Source organism: Pangasianodon hypophthalmus, chromosome 6 (assembly GCF_027358585.1).
Source record: "Pangasianodon hypophthalmus isolate fPanHyp1 chromosome 6, fPanHyp1.pri, whole genome shotgun sequence".
In the NCBI taxonomy this organism is placed as follows: domain Eukaryota; kingdom Metazoa; phylum Chordata; class Actinopteri; order Siluriformes; family Pangasiidae; genus Pangasianodon; species Pangasianodon hypophthalmus.
The window spans coordinates 1,131,089-1,149,767 of NC_069715.1; the positions used below are offsets into that span (position 1 = coordinate 1,131,089).

Genomic DNA, 18,679 nt, shown 5'->3' on the forward strand with positions numbered 1-18,679 from the left:
CACTTTAACGGATTAAAAAATCATTGGTATGGTGAAGTTTACTGTATGGAGACATATATGTGACATGTATTGAAGGAGTCTCCAGTGTCAGTGCTTTGTAACAGTCAGAGGTAAAGCTGTAACTAAGTTAAAGCTGGCCAGGGAACGACTGTTTATAGCTGCTATAACATAAGTGACAACAGGAACTGACTTTTTTCACCAACGCTCCACAACAGTAAATGCAAATGTAAATGAATACAAAGTATAATGTGCCATTCTTTAATCAATAAAAAAATTACACTGCAGTGGAATGAGAGGAATAAAACACTTTGAGACTTACTGTAATAGTGATTTATAATTGCACTACACAGTTGTTACCCGTAAGAGGATGGGTTCCCTTTAGAGTCTTGTTCCTCAAAAGGTAAGTTTCTTCCGCCTCTAGCTTGCTCATTAAGGATATAAATCTAAATCTGGAATGTAAAGCTGCTTTGTGACAATGTCGTGTCAAAAGGACAATATGAATAAAACTGAACTGAACTGAATATGTACCATCGGTACTTTGTGGTTCAGATTCGGCTCAACACTGGTCACACTTAACTAATCTTAACACGACACATGATAAGAAAGCACAACACAGGGAAGTGTGATATGTGTCAGGTTATCGAAACTGTGAAACATGTGATACTGCAATGCATTCAGTATCGGACAGAGAGAGAAGCTGAGAAACAGAATTAGAGAAGTCGGAATAAAGCAAGTGAATATACGTGATCATTGGTACGATCATGGAATCAAATTTTTTAAACTGCACCTTCTCATTTCCTTTTCTTCTTAGCTCCTCCCAAAGAGGAAGGAAAGAAAGGATGCAAGAAAAGAAAACTAGGACAAACATGTTTACCAAATGTGACATTCTTGCTCACTGAAGCATCACTTTAAAGCAACTGTATTGAATTCAGTTACTGATGCCATGTTTTTCAGGTGTATTAACTGAACAAATCTGCATACACACACAGTGCAAAAAATTATATCCTAGCAAGCAAAAAAATTCTTGAATATAGGCATATTCAACTAATATTTCTCAGATTGTTATTACACAAATATAAGATTAAGGCTATTCCTAGACCTAGTTACTGATTTCAAGTGCTTGGTTCTAGGAAGAAGCAAATTTACCTGCCAATAGGTTTAATGGTCTTATATTTGTTATATACTAATTTCATAATAAGAAATAGTAGATAACCTTTACTTTATTCAAGATATCTTCACTTCCTAAGATATCTTGTTTGCCATGCAACAGTGATTATATGCTAAAAATTAATGCTTGCTATCTCACACTTTAATGTTATTTTTTTTTTAGTGAGGTGCAACATTTATACTCTAAAAAAACACTCAAACATCAGTGTATCCTCACACTCGAGCCCGTTGTCTCCTCTCTCTTGATTCTTCCGACTGCATTTTAAGAACTGGTACATCCTTAAGGATGGGGGACTTTGATTTCCTGGTCATGGGCTAAAGACACAGGAATCTGCCAGGAGCCCAGAGTTAAATTCAATGCTGAATAAAAGCAAGCTGCACCCAGCCTATCTAGTATCTCGTAAATACGCAGCACTGCATCAAATTTCTAAACCACATTCATGCAGTGAAAATCCACACAGAATTGTAACTATCCTTCTTGCTTTCGCATAAGCATGATGGGACTGTTCCAATGTGACTCTTCTTTCACTTGTATCTCCAGCATTTTGCCCAATTCTTCCTCAACCCCTTTTCTCTTAATGACTGGCTGCACACGACCACGCCATAATAAGATTAAGAAACGATGTTTTAAATTTAAATAGGTTAGGTTAGTTTATTCAAGGATTATAAATTCCCTTTAAAAGTTTCATATAGACTTTATGAATTATTTACAAAGGAATAGAAAGCTTAAAGACAGACACTGAAATAAAATATTATATGCAATACATTTGTTGTTGCTTCCAACAAGAAGTCAAAACCAACAGCTACATTAAAGCTAAAACTCGTTTAGTATTCATGCTAACCCAATAAACAATAATGATAGTCATGTTTCTTGATTTGCGAGATCAATATCATGAGCTGATGGCTCAGTGTAAGTGCACTTGTGCGTCTGAAACGTACTTAAATCAGTAAAACCCCGCCCACATCCTGAGCAGTGATAGAGCTTGTCTTCTGTGTGAAGTCGCTGGTGTCGCTGGAGAGAACTCCGCTGAGTAAAAGTCTTGCCACACTCTGAGCAGCGATACGGCCTTTCTCCGGTGTGGATGCGCTGATGCGTTTTGAGAGTGCCTCTGTCGATAAAACTCTTCCCACACACTGAGCAGTGAAACGGTTTCTCGCCGGTGTGACTGCGCTCGTGAATTTGGAGATGGCTCTGGAAAGGAAAGTTCTTCCCACAGTGCGAGCAAGGATACGGCTTCTCTCTTGTGTGAATGCGAGCGTGTGCTTGGAGTTGACTCCGTAGCGTAAAACTCTTTTCACATTGTGAGCAGTGGTACGGCTTCTCTTCCGTGTGTGTGCTTTGGTGTGTTTGGAGATGACTCTGTCTAGTAAATCTCTTTCCACACTGTAAGCACTGATACGGTCTTTCTCCGGTGTGAGTGCTCTGGTGTAGTTGGAGCGAGCTCATCTGAGTAAAACTCTTCCCGCACTGTGAGCACTGATACGGTTTCTCTCCTGTGTGAATGCGCTGGTGCTGCTGGAAAGCACTCTGTTGTATAAAACTTTTATCACAATATAAGCAGTGGTATGGCCGCTCTCCTGTGTGAATGCGCTGATGCAGATGGAGGCTACTCCGATGAGTAAAACTCTTGCTACAGTGTGAGCACTGGTACGGCTTCTCTCCCGTGTGAACGCGTACGTGTGTTCGGAGATTACTCTGTTGAGTAAAACTCTTCCCGCACTGTGGGCAGGGATAGGGCTTTTCTCCTGTGTGAACACGCTGGTGTATTTCGAGGTGGCTCGGTAAAGTAAAACTCATCCCACAATCTGGGCAGTCGTGCATTTCTTCCTGAGACGTGTTACTGTGGTGAGAAGACACTTGCTCACTACTGGAGCTGCTTGTGGTCTCCAGATTCTCAGATTTCATCTGTTCTTGTTGCAACATTCTCACATATTCATCATGGTGGCATCTCCTCATGTGTCTGTGGAGGTAAATTTGAGCTGTGTAGGAAAGATGACACATGGAGCAGGAGAAGACTTGCATAGCGTCGTTCATTTCTGAAGCGGAAAAAGAAAACAAAAGTGAATTGCAAAACATCTTCCTGACTGGAAGCCGTGCAAAGCATAATGGATAACCTCTGTGATTGGCGAAAAGCAGCGTAATGTAAAGTGACACAGCCAGTAATACAAATACTCTTCTACATATGGGTTAGTGAGGGCTTGTTATCTGAGATACTGCTATGTTCCTGGGTCAATACTTCAGTTAATCTGTCACCTCCCCTGTAAACTCCTGCTTTGTTCCATGACGTGTTGAGTCTTGATTCCTACATTACATCATGTACAAGTTCTTTGGTTCCCTGACATTAGGCGGTTATATGGAACCAGTGTGCTTTGCACCACCTATTATGGTCAGTAAAAATGAAACAAAAATTAGCTTATGATTTTCCTGATGAAATAAGTCTATAGTATCAGAACAGAAAACCAGTCATATGATTATGATATGCTAGTTTTTGGTTTTAAGATCTAAAATTATGTTTAAAGCAAATAAGCATTAAAAATTACAGTGTTTGGACATAACCATTTGCAGAGCACTTTTTGCTCCAGAGGTAGTCGAAGGTAATTCCAAGATCTTGAGCATACTCCTCCTCGTACCACACCAAGAGCTCCTGTCCTGGTTTTATGGGTCGACAGCTACGGTAGATAATCCCCCCTCGATACTGGAACGCAACCAGATTCTGCTCTTCATCATTACGAGCGCAATTCACATACCTGACAGAATGAGGGGCATGGAGGGGAAAAAAGTGATCTATGAGTGGAACACGTAAGATTAAGATTTTTCCAAGTTTTTCCAAGCAAATAATGAGCACTAAAACTGATGACTGTCACATTTTAGCAGTGTATAACTCACCTCATCCAGTTAGCATACATCTCTCTTTTAGCATCTATGTATTCCTCACACTGTCCATTCCTATAGATCTGAAAAAATTGTTGTATATGATATAATTATTTGCATTTACTTTTTTTTTTTTTTAACATCTTCATGTCTAATCCAGGGATTGTTAAATCCTCTTTTAATCCAAAAAATATAATTAAGGCTTCTTTTTTCCACTTTAAGGCCATTTTTGGTCTTCTTTTCCCACTTTCCAGCAGAAAACATCATTTTAATGCTGAACAACATGCTCATAATTTACCAATCAGGGTTCTCACTTGTACTCATTCCATTACAATATAAAATGCAACAAAAAAAAATTTCTAGTATTCCCTCTATTGTAGAAGCTATTGCCCATTTCTGCAGTTTACCAACATTCTGTACCTCCAATCGACTTTCTGGTCCCTACTCCACACTGTGAAGCATGGGTGCTAAGGCTTTCAGAGGCTTAAAAAGCACATTTTATATAAATGAATACATTTATTATTGTCTTAATTATTATCATATCCAAACGGTCACTAGAGGAAGAGAACATACAGGCTTGAGGTTAACGTTTGCTGCTGGTTAGTCAGGCTCACAGATATGCACTTATCAGTTATAATTTGAATGTTTATATAAAATTATATTTATTTAATAGGAAACAAACTCACCACCCAAGAGTATCCACTGTTCATGGCTTCTTCTTTGTCTACCCGTTCTCCCTGGTAAGGCCCAAAGTGAGCACCAACTGGAATGGTATCCCCCTTATTAAACACTCCCAGGCCTGCACCAGAAATATCGGACTGCCCAACCTCGAGACCGAGAGGAAGGGTTTGTCTGGCTCGGTCAGTGACTCCCATGGGAACGAGGGTATCATGGATGAAGAGAGCTGGACCATGAACCTCACACTTGTTGTAGAAAAAGCATCTGCAATCCTCACAGTCTGGACACAACAAAGGAAAAAATAATGGCCAAATAAATGCACAAGGAATTTTTGATTAACACTTAAGCCTGGTTAAAGCTTTGTCAGAAGTGATTCTGTGAAAGTGCCAGAAACTAACTTTGTATAAAGAAGAATGTTTGTAGGAGTAATCTCCAACTTACACATATTATATAAACCCACCGACAAGAAATGCAAAAACGATTATTGTAGTGGGCGAAGTTGTACTGGGTACTTTGAGTGGTTTTAGTCCACGAGCTACAGTATGAAAAATGAAGTTCATGAAGTTGTGAGAAACAAAGTCTAGTGTAATGAAATGGTCAAAAAAAAAAAAAAGAATCATGAAGAGTATAATTTAGACTCAGACTGCTCTCACAGAGGTACTCGTCATCGTTAGGTTCTTCTTCTTTAATGTAGATAATTTTCAGTTCGTTGTGTGTGTTGCTTTCACAGGTGTCCTCGTTTAGCTGCATGTTCTTGCCCTCCCGGAGCGAAGCATGTATGAACAAGAATCCACCGATTAGCATACATATCTTAACGTGACTGTTTAGAAATGTTCAGTAGAGACTGGTAACATTTTATGGAGCATGAATATTTACCACTAGTGAGCATGGCTTCATGGTTTCCCCACTAGCCCTTCTGAAAACAAACAAACAAAGCAAACAAGCAACTAAATAAAAATAATAACATTACAGTGCATCTCTGATGGTTTCCATCACATTCTGGACTTTAACGGGAATCAGCTTTAATGGTTTTCATCACATTATGCTGTGCTTCCATTAGGGATTTTATGGATACTATTAAAAACCACTAGAACCTATTAGGACCATTCTTCTTGTGTGAATTAACATACAACAATTCGAGAAAAAACATCCAGAACCACTAAGAACAATACAATAAAGTGAACGACTTGCAGATCTTTATAGTTAACATGTGATCGTCAAAAGCGCCCTAGAGTTTAGATTTCTCGGGACATGTTGGTTTATGTTCACTTTGGTTAACGATTTCCTACATTACGCACAATGCCAGTCGACTACCTCCTGATAGCGGTGCAGTGGGATGTAGCCCTCGCTTCATCTCTCCCTTAAGAGAACGATGCAGCGGCGCTTTAATTCTTTATTCTGTTCAGCTCTTTCTGCTACAGATCAGCTTCAAAAGCTTCAACTTTCAAGCTAACACCGCCATCAAAGCCATCAAGTGTGTCATCTCATAGCTCGCTAACTAGCTGAGCCTCTTCATTAATTCAGCACAACTGAGTGCATGACTTCTACGGTAGATTCTCAATAATATGACGCTGAACATCGCTGGAAAATGAAAGCGTTGAGTGAAAAAAGAATCTCTTCCACTTTTATTTTTAGGAGTTGAACCTGACTGTTATTTATGTTTGAGATTGTTTAAATTTTTCTCCATTAAATTCCATTGTAACTACACTAACAATAACAATAACAAAAATAACAGTGTCCTCCTAACTTCTCACAGGAACAGCAGTGGCCTCTAATACAAAAATATATCACGATGCTCAAAGGCATTTCAACAATACACAATTTCTATCACTATCACTGTCCACGATACAGCAGTATTGCATTTAAATAATTTTTATTTATAAAAAAATAAATCTGTAAATAATATAACATTTTTGAGTTAAGTAAATTTTAACAAATTATCTGCTTCTGGTCAGTTTGTAATTTATTTCAAAATTAGACCATTTTTGTAATTTACTAAAATATTAAGATATTGTAAAATCTTAATTTTCTAAAAATTATCTAAAATACTAAGATATTGCTGGTTCAGTGGTAGAATTCAGTGGTAATTTATTTATTTATCTGTTTCTTAAAAAAAAGCATAATATATTTTGTAATTTAGTAAATTAAATAGTTTGTAAATATCACAACATAGTTTGTTTACTTAAAAATTTACTTTAAATAGCTATCACAATATCTGTGATATCTCACAAAAGTGTATTGTGACATAATTTACCACAATATTGATGTTTTGTTATCATATCGCTGAGCCTTAATGTAACATTTTCTTATTATTTTTCTTATTTTCATTAGAAAACATCATAGTGAAAAATAATGTAATTAATATAAGTGTAAACTAAAAGAGATGCCACACCCTGAAAAAGGCAAAAAAAACCCAAAAAAGATGATACAGAAGAATAGTTAAATGCTAACAAAATCTATTAAATGTACAAAATTTGATAAAGTGTAAATTGTAGAAGAGAAATGAGTTTTCCAGTATACAAAAAGCAAGAAAATCTTTACAGACTGATGTTTAAAAAAAAAAAAAAGTTACCTCAGGGCTTGACTACCTGAAACAATTCACTAAGGTTCAATCCCAAATGTCACATAGCGTCTACAGTGTGCCCTAGCTAGTGCACAAGAACTCACTACAAAGCATATCTAGTGCACTTACATAGGGAATATGGAGTGATTTGGGATTTAGCCGCTATCCGTTAGCCGAACAGCTCAGTTAGCAAGCTTCAGTTCAACTCACCTCGAGCTTTAAAGCAGGATGTAGTGAACCACCTCACATACAGACACTTTTATTCATTTTAAACCAGATTAAATCTAATATTCGCTGGAAAGCCCTGAGAGGAATGATATCAGTTTGGAGAGGATGAAGCTGGGTCAGGGAGATCAGAAATCCAGTCAGGAAAACTACCGCGCTTCTTCTTCTACTGCTGTCAGCTTCTGGATACCAGACATGCACACTGCCACCTACTGGAGCATCCGAGTAATAATAATACTAATAACACCACTAATACTAACATTACCACCAGTACTAACACTAATACTAACACTACCACTACCACTAATACTAACATTACCACCAATACTAACACTACCACTAATACTAACATCACCACCAATACTAACACTACCACTAATACTACCACTACCACTAATAACACCACTAATACTACCATTACCACCAATACTAACACTAACACTACCACTAATACTAACATTACCACCAATACTAATGCTAACACTACCACTAACATTACCACCAATACTAACACTAATACTAACATTACCACCAACACTACCACTAATACTAACATTGCCACTAACACTACCACTACCACTAACATTACCACCAATACTAAAACTAATACTAACATTACCACCAACACTACCACTAATACTAACATTACCACTAACACTACCACTACCACTAACATTACCACCAATACTAACATTAATACTAACACAAATACTAACATTACCACCAATACTAACACTAATACTAACATTACCACCAACACTACCACTAATACTAACATTACCACTAAAACTAACACTACCACTAACATTACCACCAATACTAACACTAATACTAACATTACCACTAATACTAACACTAATAATAACATTATCACGAATACTAACACTAATACTAACACTACCACTAATACTACCATTACCACCAATACTAACACTAACACTAACACCTCAACTAATACTAACATTACCACCAATACTAACGCTAATACTGACATTACCACCAATACTAACACTAATACTAACACTACCACAAATGCTAACATTACCACCAATACTAACGCTAATAATACCATTATCACCAATACTAACACTAATACTAACACTACCACTAATACTAACACTAATAATAACATTATCACGAATACTAACACTAATACTAACACTACCACTAATACTACCATTACCACCAATACTAACACTAACACTACCACTAACACTAACATTACCACCAATACTAACACTAACACTAACACCTCAACTAATACTAACATTACCACCAATACTAACGCTAATACTGACATTACCACCAATACTAACACTAATACTAACACTACCACTAATACTAACATTATCACCAATACTAACGCTAACACTACCACTAACATTACCACCAATACTAACGCTAAGACTACCACTAATTACATTGTATTGTAACTACCAATACAATTAGTATTGGTAGTAATGCTAACATTACTACCAATACTAATAATGACATTACCACCAATACTAATCCTAATCAACGCTAACACTGCCACTAATTGTAACATCAATGCTAATACTAACATTACAACCAATACTAACACTGACACTAATCCAAACACTACTACTTATACTAACACTAATACCAGCTAACACTAACACTAGCACTAATATACATTAATCCTAACACTAACATTAATACTAACATTAAAACTAATACTAACACTAATACTAACACTAAGAAAGAAAGAAAGAAAGAAAGAAAGAAAGAATTGTATATCTCTTTTATCTTTAAAAACAATTTAAGATACATATTTAATATGACTTTAAAGCTTTACTCTACGCTTCATAATTAAAGGTATCAGGCTTCAGGTTTTAAACCACACCCAAACCTTATATGAATATCCAACTTTAATTCAGTGTAGAAAAAGCATTTATCAGTCATAAACCACAAATAAAAAATTATTCCAAGTAGGTTTGTGATCAGCATTACTTCCTCAAATAAATTCCACAGAAACAGCCTCGTTCCGACAGCATTGCAGGGAGATGAGAAGCTCCACTGGACCAAACTGAGGATGTTTTTCCTGAACATTCAATGTCAGAAACATTCAAAATCAGAATCAGAATGAGCTTTATTGCCAGGTATGTTTACACACACGAGGAATTTGTTTTAGTGACAGAAGCTCCACAGTGCAACAGAATGACAGTGACAAGACAAGACACAGATAAAAAAAAAGAATAATATACAAATATACAAATAGACAATGTACAAAATAGCAAAAACACAATATACAAAATAGACAATTTTGTATGTACAGATATGTTATGTGCAAATTTGAAAAGTAAATAAGTATGTGTGTTAAGTAAATAAATGTATGATAGTGTTGTGTGTTCCACGTTTTATTGTCAAGTGTTCATGAGATGGATTGCCTGAGGGAAGAAACTGTTCCTGTGCCTGGCCGTTCTGGTGCTCAGTGCTCTGTAGCGTGTAGAGGGAGTGTGCAGTTCTTGGAGAGTGGAAAGGGGTGTACCAGTGATTCGCTCAGCAGTCCGGACGATCCTCTGCAGTCTTCTGAGATCAGATTTGGTAGCTGAGCTGAACCAGACAGTTATTGAAGTGCAGAGGACGGATTCAATGATGGCAGAGTAGAACTGTTTCAGCAGCTCCTGTGGCAGGTTGAACTTCCTCAGCTGGCGAAGGAAATACAACCTCTGCTGGGCCTTTTTAAGAATGGACTCAATGTGAATGTCCCACTTCAGGTCCTGAGAGATAGTGTTGCCCAGGAACCTGAATGACTCCACTATCGTTACAGTGCTGTCCATGATGGTGAGTGGGAGTTTAGTATTTTATTCTTAGATTTCCTTCTGTCTTGATTGTGTTCATCTCTGTGCATCATGCTGTGACACTTGCTCTGGTTCGGGACGAGAATGAGGACACAGGAGCCAGGCTTGGAACCACTAAAAAAAAAAGGGTCTTTTTATTGGCCGTTCAGACCTCACTTGCTTTTTAGCGGTTTTGTTTTAAATGACACACACATACACACACAACACACACATTATACACTGCTCAAAAAAATTAAAGGAACATTTTGAAAACACATCAGGTCTCAATGGGGAAAAATATCATGCTGGATATCTATACTGATATGGACTGGGTAATGTGTTAGGAACGAAAGGATGCCACATCGTTTGATGGAAATGAAATGATCAACCTACAGAGGGCTGAATTCAAAGACACCCCGAAAATCAAAGTGAAAAAATGATGCAGCAGCCCAGTCCATTTTGCTGAAATTTCATTGCAGCAACTCAAAATGGTACTCAGTAGTTTGTATGGCCCCCACGTGCTTGTATGCATGCCTGACAATGTCGGGGCATGCTCCTAATGAGACGACGGATGGTGTCCTGGGGTATTTCCTCCCAGATCTGGACCAGCGCATCACTGAGCTCCTGGACAGTCTGAGGTGCAACCTGGCGGCGTTGGATGGACCGAAACATAATGATGCAGAGGTGTTCTATTGGATTTAGGTCAGGCGAGCGTAGGGGCCATTCAATGGTATCAATTCCTTCATCCTCCAGGAACTGCCTGCATACTCTCGCCACATGAGGCCAGGCAATGTCGTGCACCAGGAGGAACCCAGGACCCACTGCACCAGCGTAGGGTCTGACAATGGGTCCAAGGATTTCATCCCGATACCTAATGGCAGTCAGGGTACCATTGTCTAGCCTGTAGAGGTCTGTGCATCCCTCCATGGATATGCCTCCCCAGACCATCACTGACCCACCACCAAACCGGTCATGCTCAATGATGTTACAGGCAGCATAAGGTTCTCCACGGCTTCTCCAGACCCTTTCATGTCTGTCACATGTGCTCAGGGTGAACCTGCTCTCATCTGTGAAAAGCACAGGGCGCCAGTGGAGGACCTGCCAATTCTGGTGTTCAATGGCAAATGCCAATCGAGCTCCACGGTGCCGGGCAGTGAGCACAGGGCCCACTAGAGGATGTCGGGCCCTCAGGCCACCCTCATGAAGTCTGTTTCTGATTTGGTCAGAGACATTCACACCAGTGGCCTGCTGGAGGTCATTTTGTAGGGCTCTGGCAGTGCTCATCCTGATCCAAGCTGACCTAAAAATTTCTCGATTTTTATATTAATATAGTAGTATTTCTTAAACTTTTTATAGTATTTATAGTAGCTGATAGTATATTATAATATTCTCATTTGAAACGCTTTTTATAACACTAGTTTTATTTTATTTTGTTCTAGAACACCCGCTTCTAGCCGGTTAGCCCATTAGCATCGCTAGCCCGTTAGCACAGCTACCACAAGTTTGTTTACGCTTCTCACCGATTATTTCTGTTACACTACTGCTCTAAAACACCATGTCGGTTGTATGTCTGCCTTTGAGTGCAGGTGAGGATACACCCGAGCTGCACTCGGTGGATCTGGAGTTGGAGGCTGTGGAGAAGCAGATCCGCGACCTACAGGTGAAGCAGGCCCAGCTGCGACAGTGGAAAGCCGCGCTGGAATCGTCCCGGACTGACGCTCACCTGTCCCAGGTAAATTCGCGGCGGGAAACAAACACTCCCAAAACCTCAACTCTGCGTATTTCTCTGTCCAGGCCTAGTGCACCAAGGACGCGGCCCGCCCAGGTTTCGTTCACTCCGGCGCCGGGGTACCACGGAGCCTGGATGCAGCAGCAGCGGAAGACACGAGCCAGGACCCGGGCGAGGACCTCTCCCCCTCTGCCGCCACCCGTTTTTGAGATCTCGACCAGGAACCGCTTCGCTCCACTTCGCGAGTCGGAAAGCGACGCGGTGATCATCGGAGACTCCATCGTCCGGCACGTCCGTGCTACCACGGCTAAAGGTAAGGTGCGCACTCACTGTTTTCCTGGTGCTCGTGTTCTCGATGTTGCTGCACAGATACCCGCGATCCTGAATGGGAAGAACATCGGAGCTGTGGTCCTCCATGCTGGCACGAACGACACCAGGCTGAGGCAGACGGAGATCCTGAAGAAGGACTTCAGAAGCCTGATTGAGAAGGTACGCAGCACATCGCCCACGACGAGGATCATCGTGTCAGGACCGCTTCCCACGTTCCAGCGAGGAATTGAGAGGTTCAGTAGGCTATTTGCTTTTAATGAATGGTTACAGTCATGGTGTCAAGACCAGAAATTACCCTTTATTGATAACTGGAATATCTTCTGGGAGCGTCCTAGGCTCTACCGTACTGACGGCCTGCACCCAAGCAGAGCTGGAGCAGCGGTCCTCTCGGACAACATCTCTAGGACACTACGCACCATCTGACTGGTAAGCCATACCTTAGATTGCAATTATAATGGCTACTGTTCAACTCACCAGACTGATACAATTGGCTTAACCCAACTGTCTGCTAGCTGCCTAGAGTCGTCACCTAGGGTACATAGCATTGAGACTGTGTCTGTTCCCCGTGCTGTATTAAAATTAAGAAAGACTAAAGTCTGTTTTAGCAATTTAATAAACATACCTACATTAGATAATAATACTGAGAGCGCAGCCTGCACCTCTACTCTAAAGCTAGGTTTGATAAATATCAGATCTCTTGAGTCTAAAACGCTCTTAGTTAATGAACTGATCACGGATCAGGAGTATGACGTGTTATGTTTAACAGAAACGTGGATTAGGCAGAACAATTATGTTGCATTAAATGAAGCTAGTCCGCCCGCTTATAGCTACATACATCAGCCTCGTTTAACCGGTAGAGGAGGAGGCGTCGCAGTTATTCGTAAGGATAATCTGACCATCGTACAGAAACTAGGACAAAACTTTAATTCATTTGAAGCACTTTATAGTAACATAAGTGCAGTCGCTAATGATAAGTCATCACAGTCCCTTCCGTTAGTTATTATCTACAGACCCCCAGGACCGTACTCTGAATTTCTTAGTGAATTTACAGATTTCCTATCAAACCTAGTTGTTTCTGTGGACCGAGCGTTAATTACCGGAGACTTTAACATTAATTTTGAGAATATAGGCAACCCACTGAAGATAGCGTTTACATCCATACTTGACTCATTGGGAGTCAATCAGTGTGTTGTAGGATCCACACATAAAGCAGGTCATACGTTAGACTTAATATTATCTCTTGGAGTTAATATAACCGATATAGTGATAATCCCGCAGTCTGAGGCAATATGAGATCACAGTCTGATTTCGTTTTGTGTGCGTCACAGTAGCATTGTACACACAGAACCGCGCTACCGATTTAGCCGTACAATAACACCTGCGACCGCGCAGAGCTTTATTAATCACCTACCAGAATTATCCGCTAATATAGGGTCACCATCAGACCCTTTAGAACTCGAACAGGCGACAGAATTTTTAGAGTCGACATTCCGCTGTACCTTAGATAATGTAGCCCCACTTAGAAGAAAAACAATTAAAGATAAGAAACTCGCTCCGTGGTATAGTGACCACACCCGCTCTCTAAAACAGAACGCCCGAAAGCTAGAGCGTAAATGGCACCAGACCAAACTCCTAGCATTTAAAATAGCATGGAAAGACAGTATTTTAGCCTATAAAAAAGCTCTAAGGCAAGCTAGGTTCACTTACTTATCAACGCTTATAGAAAATAATAAAAGTAATCCTAAATTCTTATTTAACACCATAGCAGAATTAACTAGGAATAAGACATCGACAGAAATCTCCACAATAACAGCATACAAAAGTAACGATTTCATGAAATTCTTTGATAGCAAAATTAAAAACATTAGGCAGAAGATACAGGCCCAAAGTCCAAATTATACAATAGACTGGGAGGATAGACTAACCATAGGTCAGAGCTTAGAAAGTTTTACTCCTCTTGAAGAGAATGATTTAATCTTGCTCATCTCTTCTGCTAAATCATCAACCTGTCTATTAGATCCGGTACCAACACGTCTTCTTAAGCAAATAGTTGGAACCGTAACTGAACCCCTGCTTAAAATAGTTAACTCCTCACTGAGCAATGGGTACGTTCCAAAATCACTTAAATTAGCTGTTATTAAACCACTAGTGAAGAAACCAGACCTTGACCCTAACGACTTAACTAACTATAGGCCGATTTCAAACCTTCCCTTTCTATCTAAAATACTAGAGAAAGTAGTAGCGCAGCAGCTAATTTCATATCTACAAAGTAATAATATCTATGAACTTTATCAGTCAGGTTTCAGGCCCCACCACAGCACAGAGACAGCATTAGTTAAAGTAGTCAATGACTTGCTATTAGCCTCTGATCGGGGTTGCATTAGTCTATTAATTTTACTCGACCTTAGCGCAGCGTTCGACACTATCGACCATAATATCCTTCTTCACAGACTGGAAAAGGTCGTAGGAATTAAGGGCTCAGCCCTCGACTGGTTTAGATCTTATTTAACTGATCGTTATCAGTTTGTAGATTTAAATGGTGACCACTCAGCACGTTATCGAGTAGAATATGGCGTTCCGCAGGGTTCAGTCTTAGGCCCACTGCTTTTCACGTTATACATGCTCCCTTTAGGTAACATAATCCGTAAACATAATATTAGCTTCCATTGTTATCCTGATGACACACAGTTATACGTCTCAGCTAGGCCAGATGAGAATAGCCAGTTAAAGAAAGTTGAGGCATGTGCGATAGACATAAGAGACTGGATGCTAAGCAACTTTCTCCTGCTAAACCCAGAAAAAACAGAGGTTCTGGTACTGGGACCACAAGCCGCTAGAAGTAAGTTTAGAGATCACACTGTTACTTTAGATGGTCTCTCTGTTTCAAGTAGTCTAACAGTAAAAGATCTCGGTGTGATTATAGACTCTAATCTCTCATTTGAGGCGCATGTAGATAATGTAAGCAGGTTAGCATTTTTCCACCTCAGAAATATCGCTAAGATTAGAAATATACTTTCGCTAAGTGATGCTGAAAAACTAGTCCATGCATTTATCACGTCCAGATTAGATTACTGTAATGCTTTACTATCTGGATGTTCGTCTAGATGCATAAATAAGCTTCAGATAGTTCAGAACGCAGCAGCAAGGGTCCTTACTAGGACTAGGAAGTATGAGCATTACTCCTAACCTATAAAGCATTAAACGGTCTCGCTCCGCAGTATTTAAGTGATATGTTAGTACCTTACATTCCGCCGCGCCTACTTCGCTCTAAGGATGCAGGCTGTCTATCAGTACCACGCATTGCCAAAACCACGGCAGGGGGCAGAGCTTTCTCTTACCAAGCCCCAAAATTATGGAATAGCCTCCCAGTTAATGTACGTGAAGCAGACACAGTCTCAGTGTTTAAGTCGAGGTTGAAGACTTATTTATTTAACCTAGCATTTAGCGACTAGTGTTTTTATCAAAGGAGTAGATCTGGGGGACTCGTGGATGTTGAGTTTTATCTCCACACGGTGACTGTGAGTGTACCTAACCACTTTCCTTCTCCTTCTGCCGAGCTACACTCCTGAGCTGCTGGTGATCCAGACCTCCCCCCCTTCACTCTGGACCTGTCCACCGGCAATGCTTCACACTGCCACGAAAACGCTTCAGCTGTTTTCCATGGACTACACCAACACACATTGTGCTCACACACACGCACACTACAGTGTAAACCCATATGAGGATGGGTTCTCTGTTGAGCCTGGTTCCTCTCAAGGTTTCTTCCTATCACCATTCTCAGGGAGTTTTTCCTTGCCACCGTCGCCCTGCTTGCTCATCAGAGACGGCACACACACACACTTCACTTTACTTTTGTTTGTGTAAAGCTGCTTTGAGACAATGACCTTTGTAAAAAAGCGCTATACAAATAAAAATGAATTGAATTGAATTGAAATCCTCCTTGCACAAAGGAGCAGATACCGGTCCTGCTGATGGGTTAAGGACCTTCTACGGCCCTGTCCAGCTCTCCTAGAGTAACTGCCTGTCTCCTGGAATCTCCTCCATGCTCTTGAGACTGTGCTGGGAGACACAGCAAACCTTCTGGCAATGGCACGTATTGATGTGCCATCCTGGAGGAGTTGGACTGCCTGTGCAACCTCTGTAGGGTCCAGGTATCGCCTCATGCTACCAGTAGTGACACTGACCCTAGCCAAATGCAAAACTAGTGAAAAATAGTCAGAAAAGATGAGTAGTGAAAAAAATGTCGGTGGCCTCCACCTGTAAAACCATTCCTGTTTTGGGGGTCGTCTCATTGTTGCCCATCTAGTGCACCTGTTGTTAATTTCATTAACACCAAAGCAGCTGAAACTGATTAACAACCCCCTCTGCTACTTAACTGACCAGATCAATATCCCAGGAGTTTAATTGACTTGATGCTATACTCTGATTAAAAAGTGTTCCTTTAATTTTTTTGAGCAGTGTGTATATATATATATATATATATATATATATATATATATATATATATATATATATATATATAGAGCGCAGCGCAGCTCTCACTCAGCTCTTTCTCTTGAGGCCCTCGTCTCTCCCCTTCTTATCCTAATCACCGTTCACTGAAACACAGAACAGTCATTACCACAATTTTCTGCAGGTATGCAATCCTTACCACTCACCTTCACCGGCTCCATGCCTCCACTTCCACATACCCCCACCACCTGACTCAGGCTGGGGAACCATCTGGCCTGCTGCCAACTCGCACTGAGAGCTTGCAGCTGATGTACAGTACAGGGCGCTCCTCCCCCTCCACCACCTGGGACAACATGGCCCCCGATCGTCTGTCCGACATGCCTGTCTGCAAAAGAAAAGGGAGAGAGAAGTCAGGAGAATGTAAAAGTGGTCCTCCACAGAGTGCAGCTTTTACCAGAGTGAAAGCCTACTGGCATGGCTCCGTCCACTGTACAGGAACTGGCGCCCCCTTTTCAGTAAGATCAGTAAGTGGGCTGGTGACATCCAAATAAATATGTATATGTAGGCATAGACCTACAAACCTCGAAATACTGTTTCTCTTCTCTCTTATCAAGTGTTTACAGTCAATGCAGTCAGTGCAATATAGAACAGATTTTGTGTGAAGGTAACAGCAGTGTACTTGTTATAAATAGATATAAATAAACAGAGTGAAAAATATAGTGTAACCATCTGAATGAATATACATCTGAGTAAATGTAAACAGTGAATTCTGTTAAATATACAAATATACTTCCAAAGGTGCAAATATACATGCAGATAAATGTAAACGTTCAATATACGTGCAACGTAGGGGTCGTGTCAACGGAGTTGGGGATCCAAATGCAGGGCTTTATTTACACACATGGTCAAAACAGGCAGGGTTCGAGCACCAGCAAACAGTATAATCCAAGGCAGAGGCAAAAGAGTAATACAAAACACAGGCAATGGTCAGGGCAGGCAGCAAACAATCAAAAACAAGGAAAGCAGTCCAAGGATCAAAAACACAGGTAAACTAGGAAACACGGAAACTGGGAACACACGGAAACTAGGAAAAAGGGATGGCTATACAATAATCAGCGACCTAGGAGCAGGTGTGAGCAACTCTTATACAGGACAAGGAGAACACATGACAAAACCAACCAATGAGAACATGACACATGAAACCAAGGAACCAATCAGAACATGACACACAAACAAGTGTAGCACATGGTAAGATCACATGAGGGGCAAGGAACACATGGGAAATGGAGTCCAGAAGACAAGGGCAGGAGTCCGGGGTGGAGTGCCCTCTAGTGGAGTTCATGGGCACTCCAGCTGGCGATCGTAACAATACGTCTGAGTAAACGATAATAGTCAGCCAGCCCCAGAAACTGTCTCACCTACTTTTTGGTCTTGGGTCTCAGGCAGGCCGCAATCACTGCTGTCTTATCAATTTGGGGACGCACCTGCCCATGGCCCAGGTGGAAACCCAGATACCATACTTCCACCCGTGCACGTCTTTGGGTTCGCTGTGAGTCCTGATCATCTCAGAGATCTCAGGACAGCCCGCAAATGCTGAATGTGCCACTGCCAATCATTACAATAGATAATGATATCATCTAGATAGGCAGCAGCATGAGCAGTGTGCGAAGTGAGGATTCTGTCCATGAGTCGTTGTAACGTCTCTGGGGCTCTGAACACCCCAAAAGTAAGGGTCATGAATTGGTGTAACCCAAACGGTGTGGAAAAGGCCGTTTTTTCACGAGATATTGGAGTCAAGCTTCCATAGCTGAATACCCCTTTTATACAACCAGGTTTGAAGTTCTTGTGCCTGATGCAAATTG

General features: G+C 40.6%; 2 protein-coding genes and 2 long non-coding RNA genes across 10 annotated transcripts; 2 read left to right on the forward strand and 2 right to left on the reverse strand.

The window, feature by feature from the left end:
* Positions 1 to 1,842: 1,842 nt before the first annotated feature.
* LOC113526893 (zinc finger protein OZF) lies at positions 1,843 to 7,631 on the reverse strand. Of its 6 annotated transcripts, none has more exons than XM_026914326.3 (7): positions 7,491 to 7,631; positions 5,594 to 5,633; positions 5,371 to 5,470; positions 4,726 to 4,997; positions 4,055 to 4,122; positions 3,725 to 3,915; positions 1,843 to 3,204 (listed from the first exon to the last, which is right to left on the reverse strand). In XM_026914326.3, the coding sequence occupies exons 2-7, from the start codon at positions 5,612 to 5,614 to the stop codon at positions 2,030 to 2,032; spliced, it is 1,827 nt and encodes a 608-aa protein (XP_026770127.3). In that variant the 5' UTR covers positions 5,615 to 5,633; positions 7,491 to 7,631; the 3' UTR covers positions 1,843 to 2,029. The 6 variants fall into 6 exon arrangements, with proteins under 6 accessions (XP_026770127.3, XP_026770126.3, XP_053091019.1 ...); XM_026914325.3 differs by having other exon boundaries at positions 5,371 to 5,476; XM_053235044.1 differs by having other exon boundaries at positions 5,371 to 5,490; positions 5,593 to 5,633.
* LOC128318540 (uncharacterized) lies at positions 7,592 to 10,164 on the forward strand. The gene is made up of 3 exons (XR_008301933.1): positions 7,592 to 7,730; positions 9,498 to 9,625; positions 9,895 to 10,164. It is a non-coding gene; the product is annotated as an uncharacterized LOC128318540 (long non-coding RNA).
* A 3-nt stretch (positions 10,165 to 10,167) lies between these two features.
* On the reverse strand, positions 10,168 to 17,916 carry LOC128318541 (uncharacterized). Its single transcript, XR_008301934.1, has 3 exons — positions 17,657 to 17,916; positions 17,024 to 17,202; positions 10,168 to 10,441 (listed from the first exon to the last, which is right to left on the reverse strand). It is a non-coding gene; the product is annotated as an uncharacterized LOC128318541 (long non-coding RNA).
* Positions 11,661 to 16,261, forward strand: LOC128318539 (uncharacterized). Of its 2 annotated transcripts, XM_053235046.1 has the most exons (3): positions 11,661 to 12,598; positions 12,693 to 12,791; positions 15,923 to 16,261. In XM_053235046.1, exons 1-3 carry the CDS (start codon positions 11,862 to 11,864, stop codon positions 16,227 to 16,229), a joined length of 1,143 nt encoding a protein of 380 aa, XP_053091021.1. In that variant the 5' UTR covers positions 11,661 to 11,861; the 3' UTR covers positions 16,230 to 16,261. The 2 variants fall into 2 exon arrangements, with proteins under 2 accessions (XP_053091021.1, XP_053091022.1); XM_053235047.1 differs by lacking the exon at positions 15,923 to 16,261 and having other exon boundaries at positions 11,665 to 12,598; positions 12,734 to 12,818.
* Positions 17,917 to 18,679: the final 763 nt, after the last annotated feature.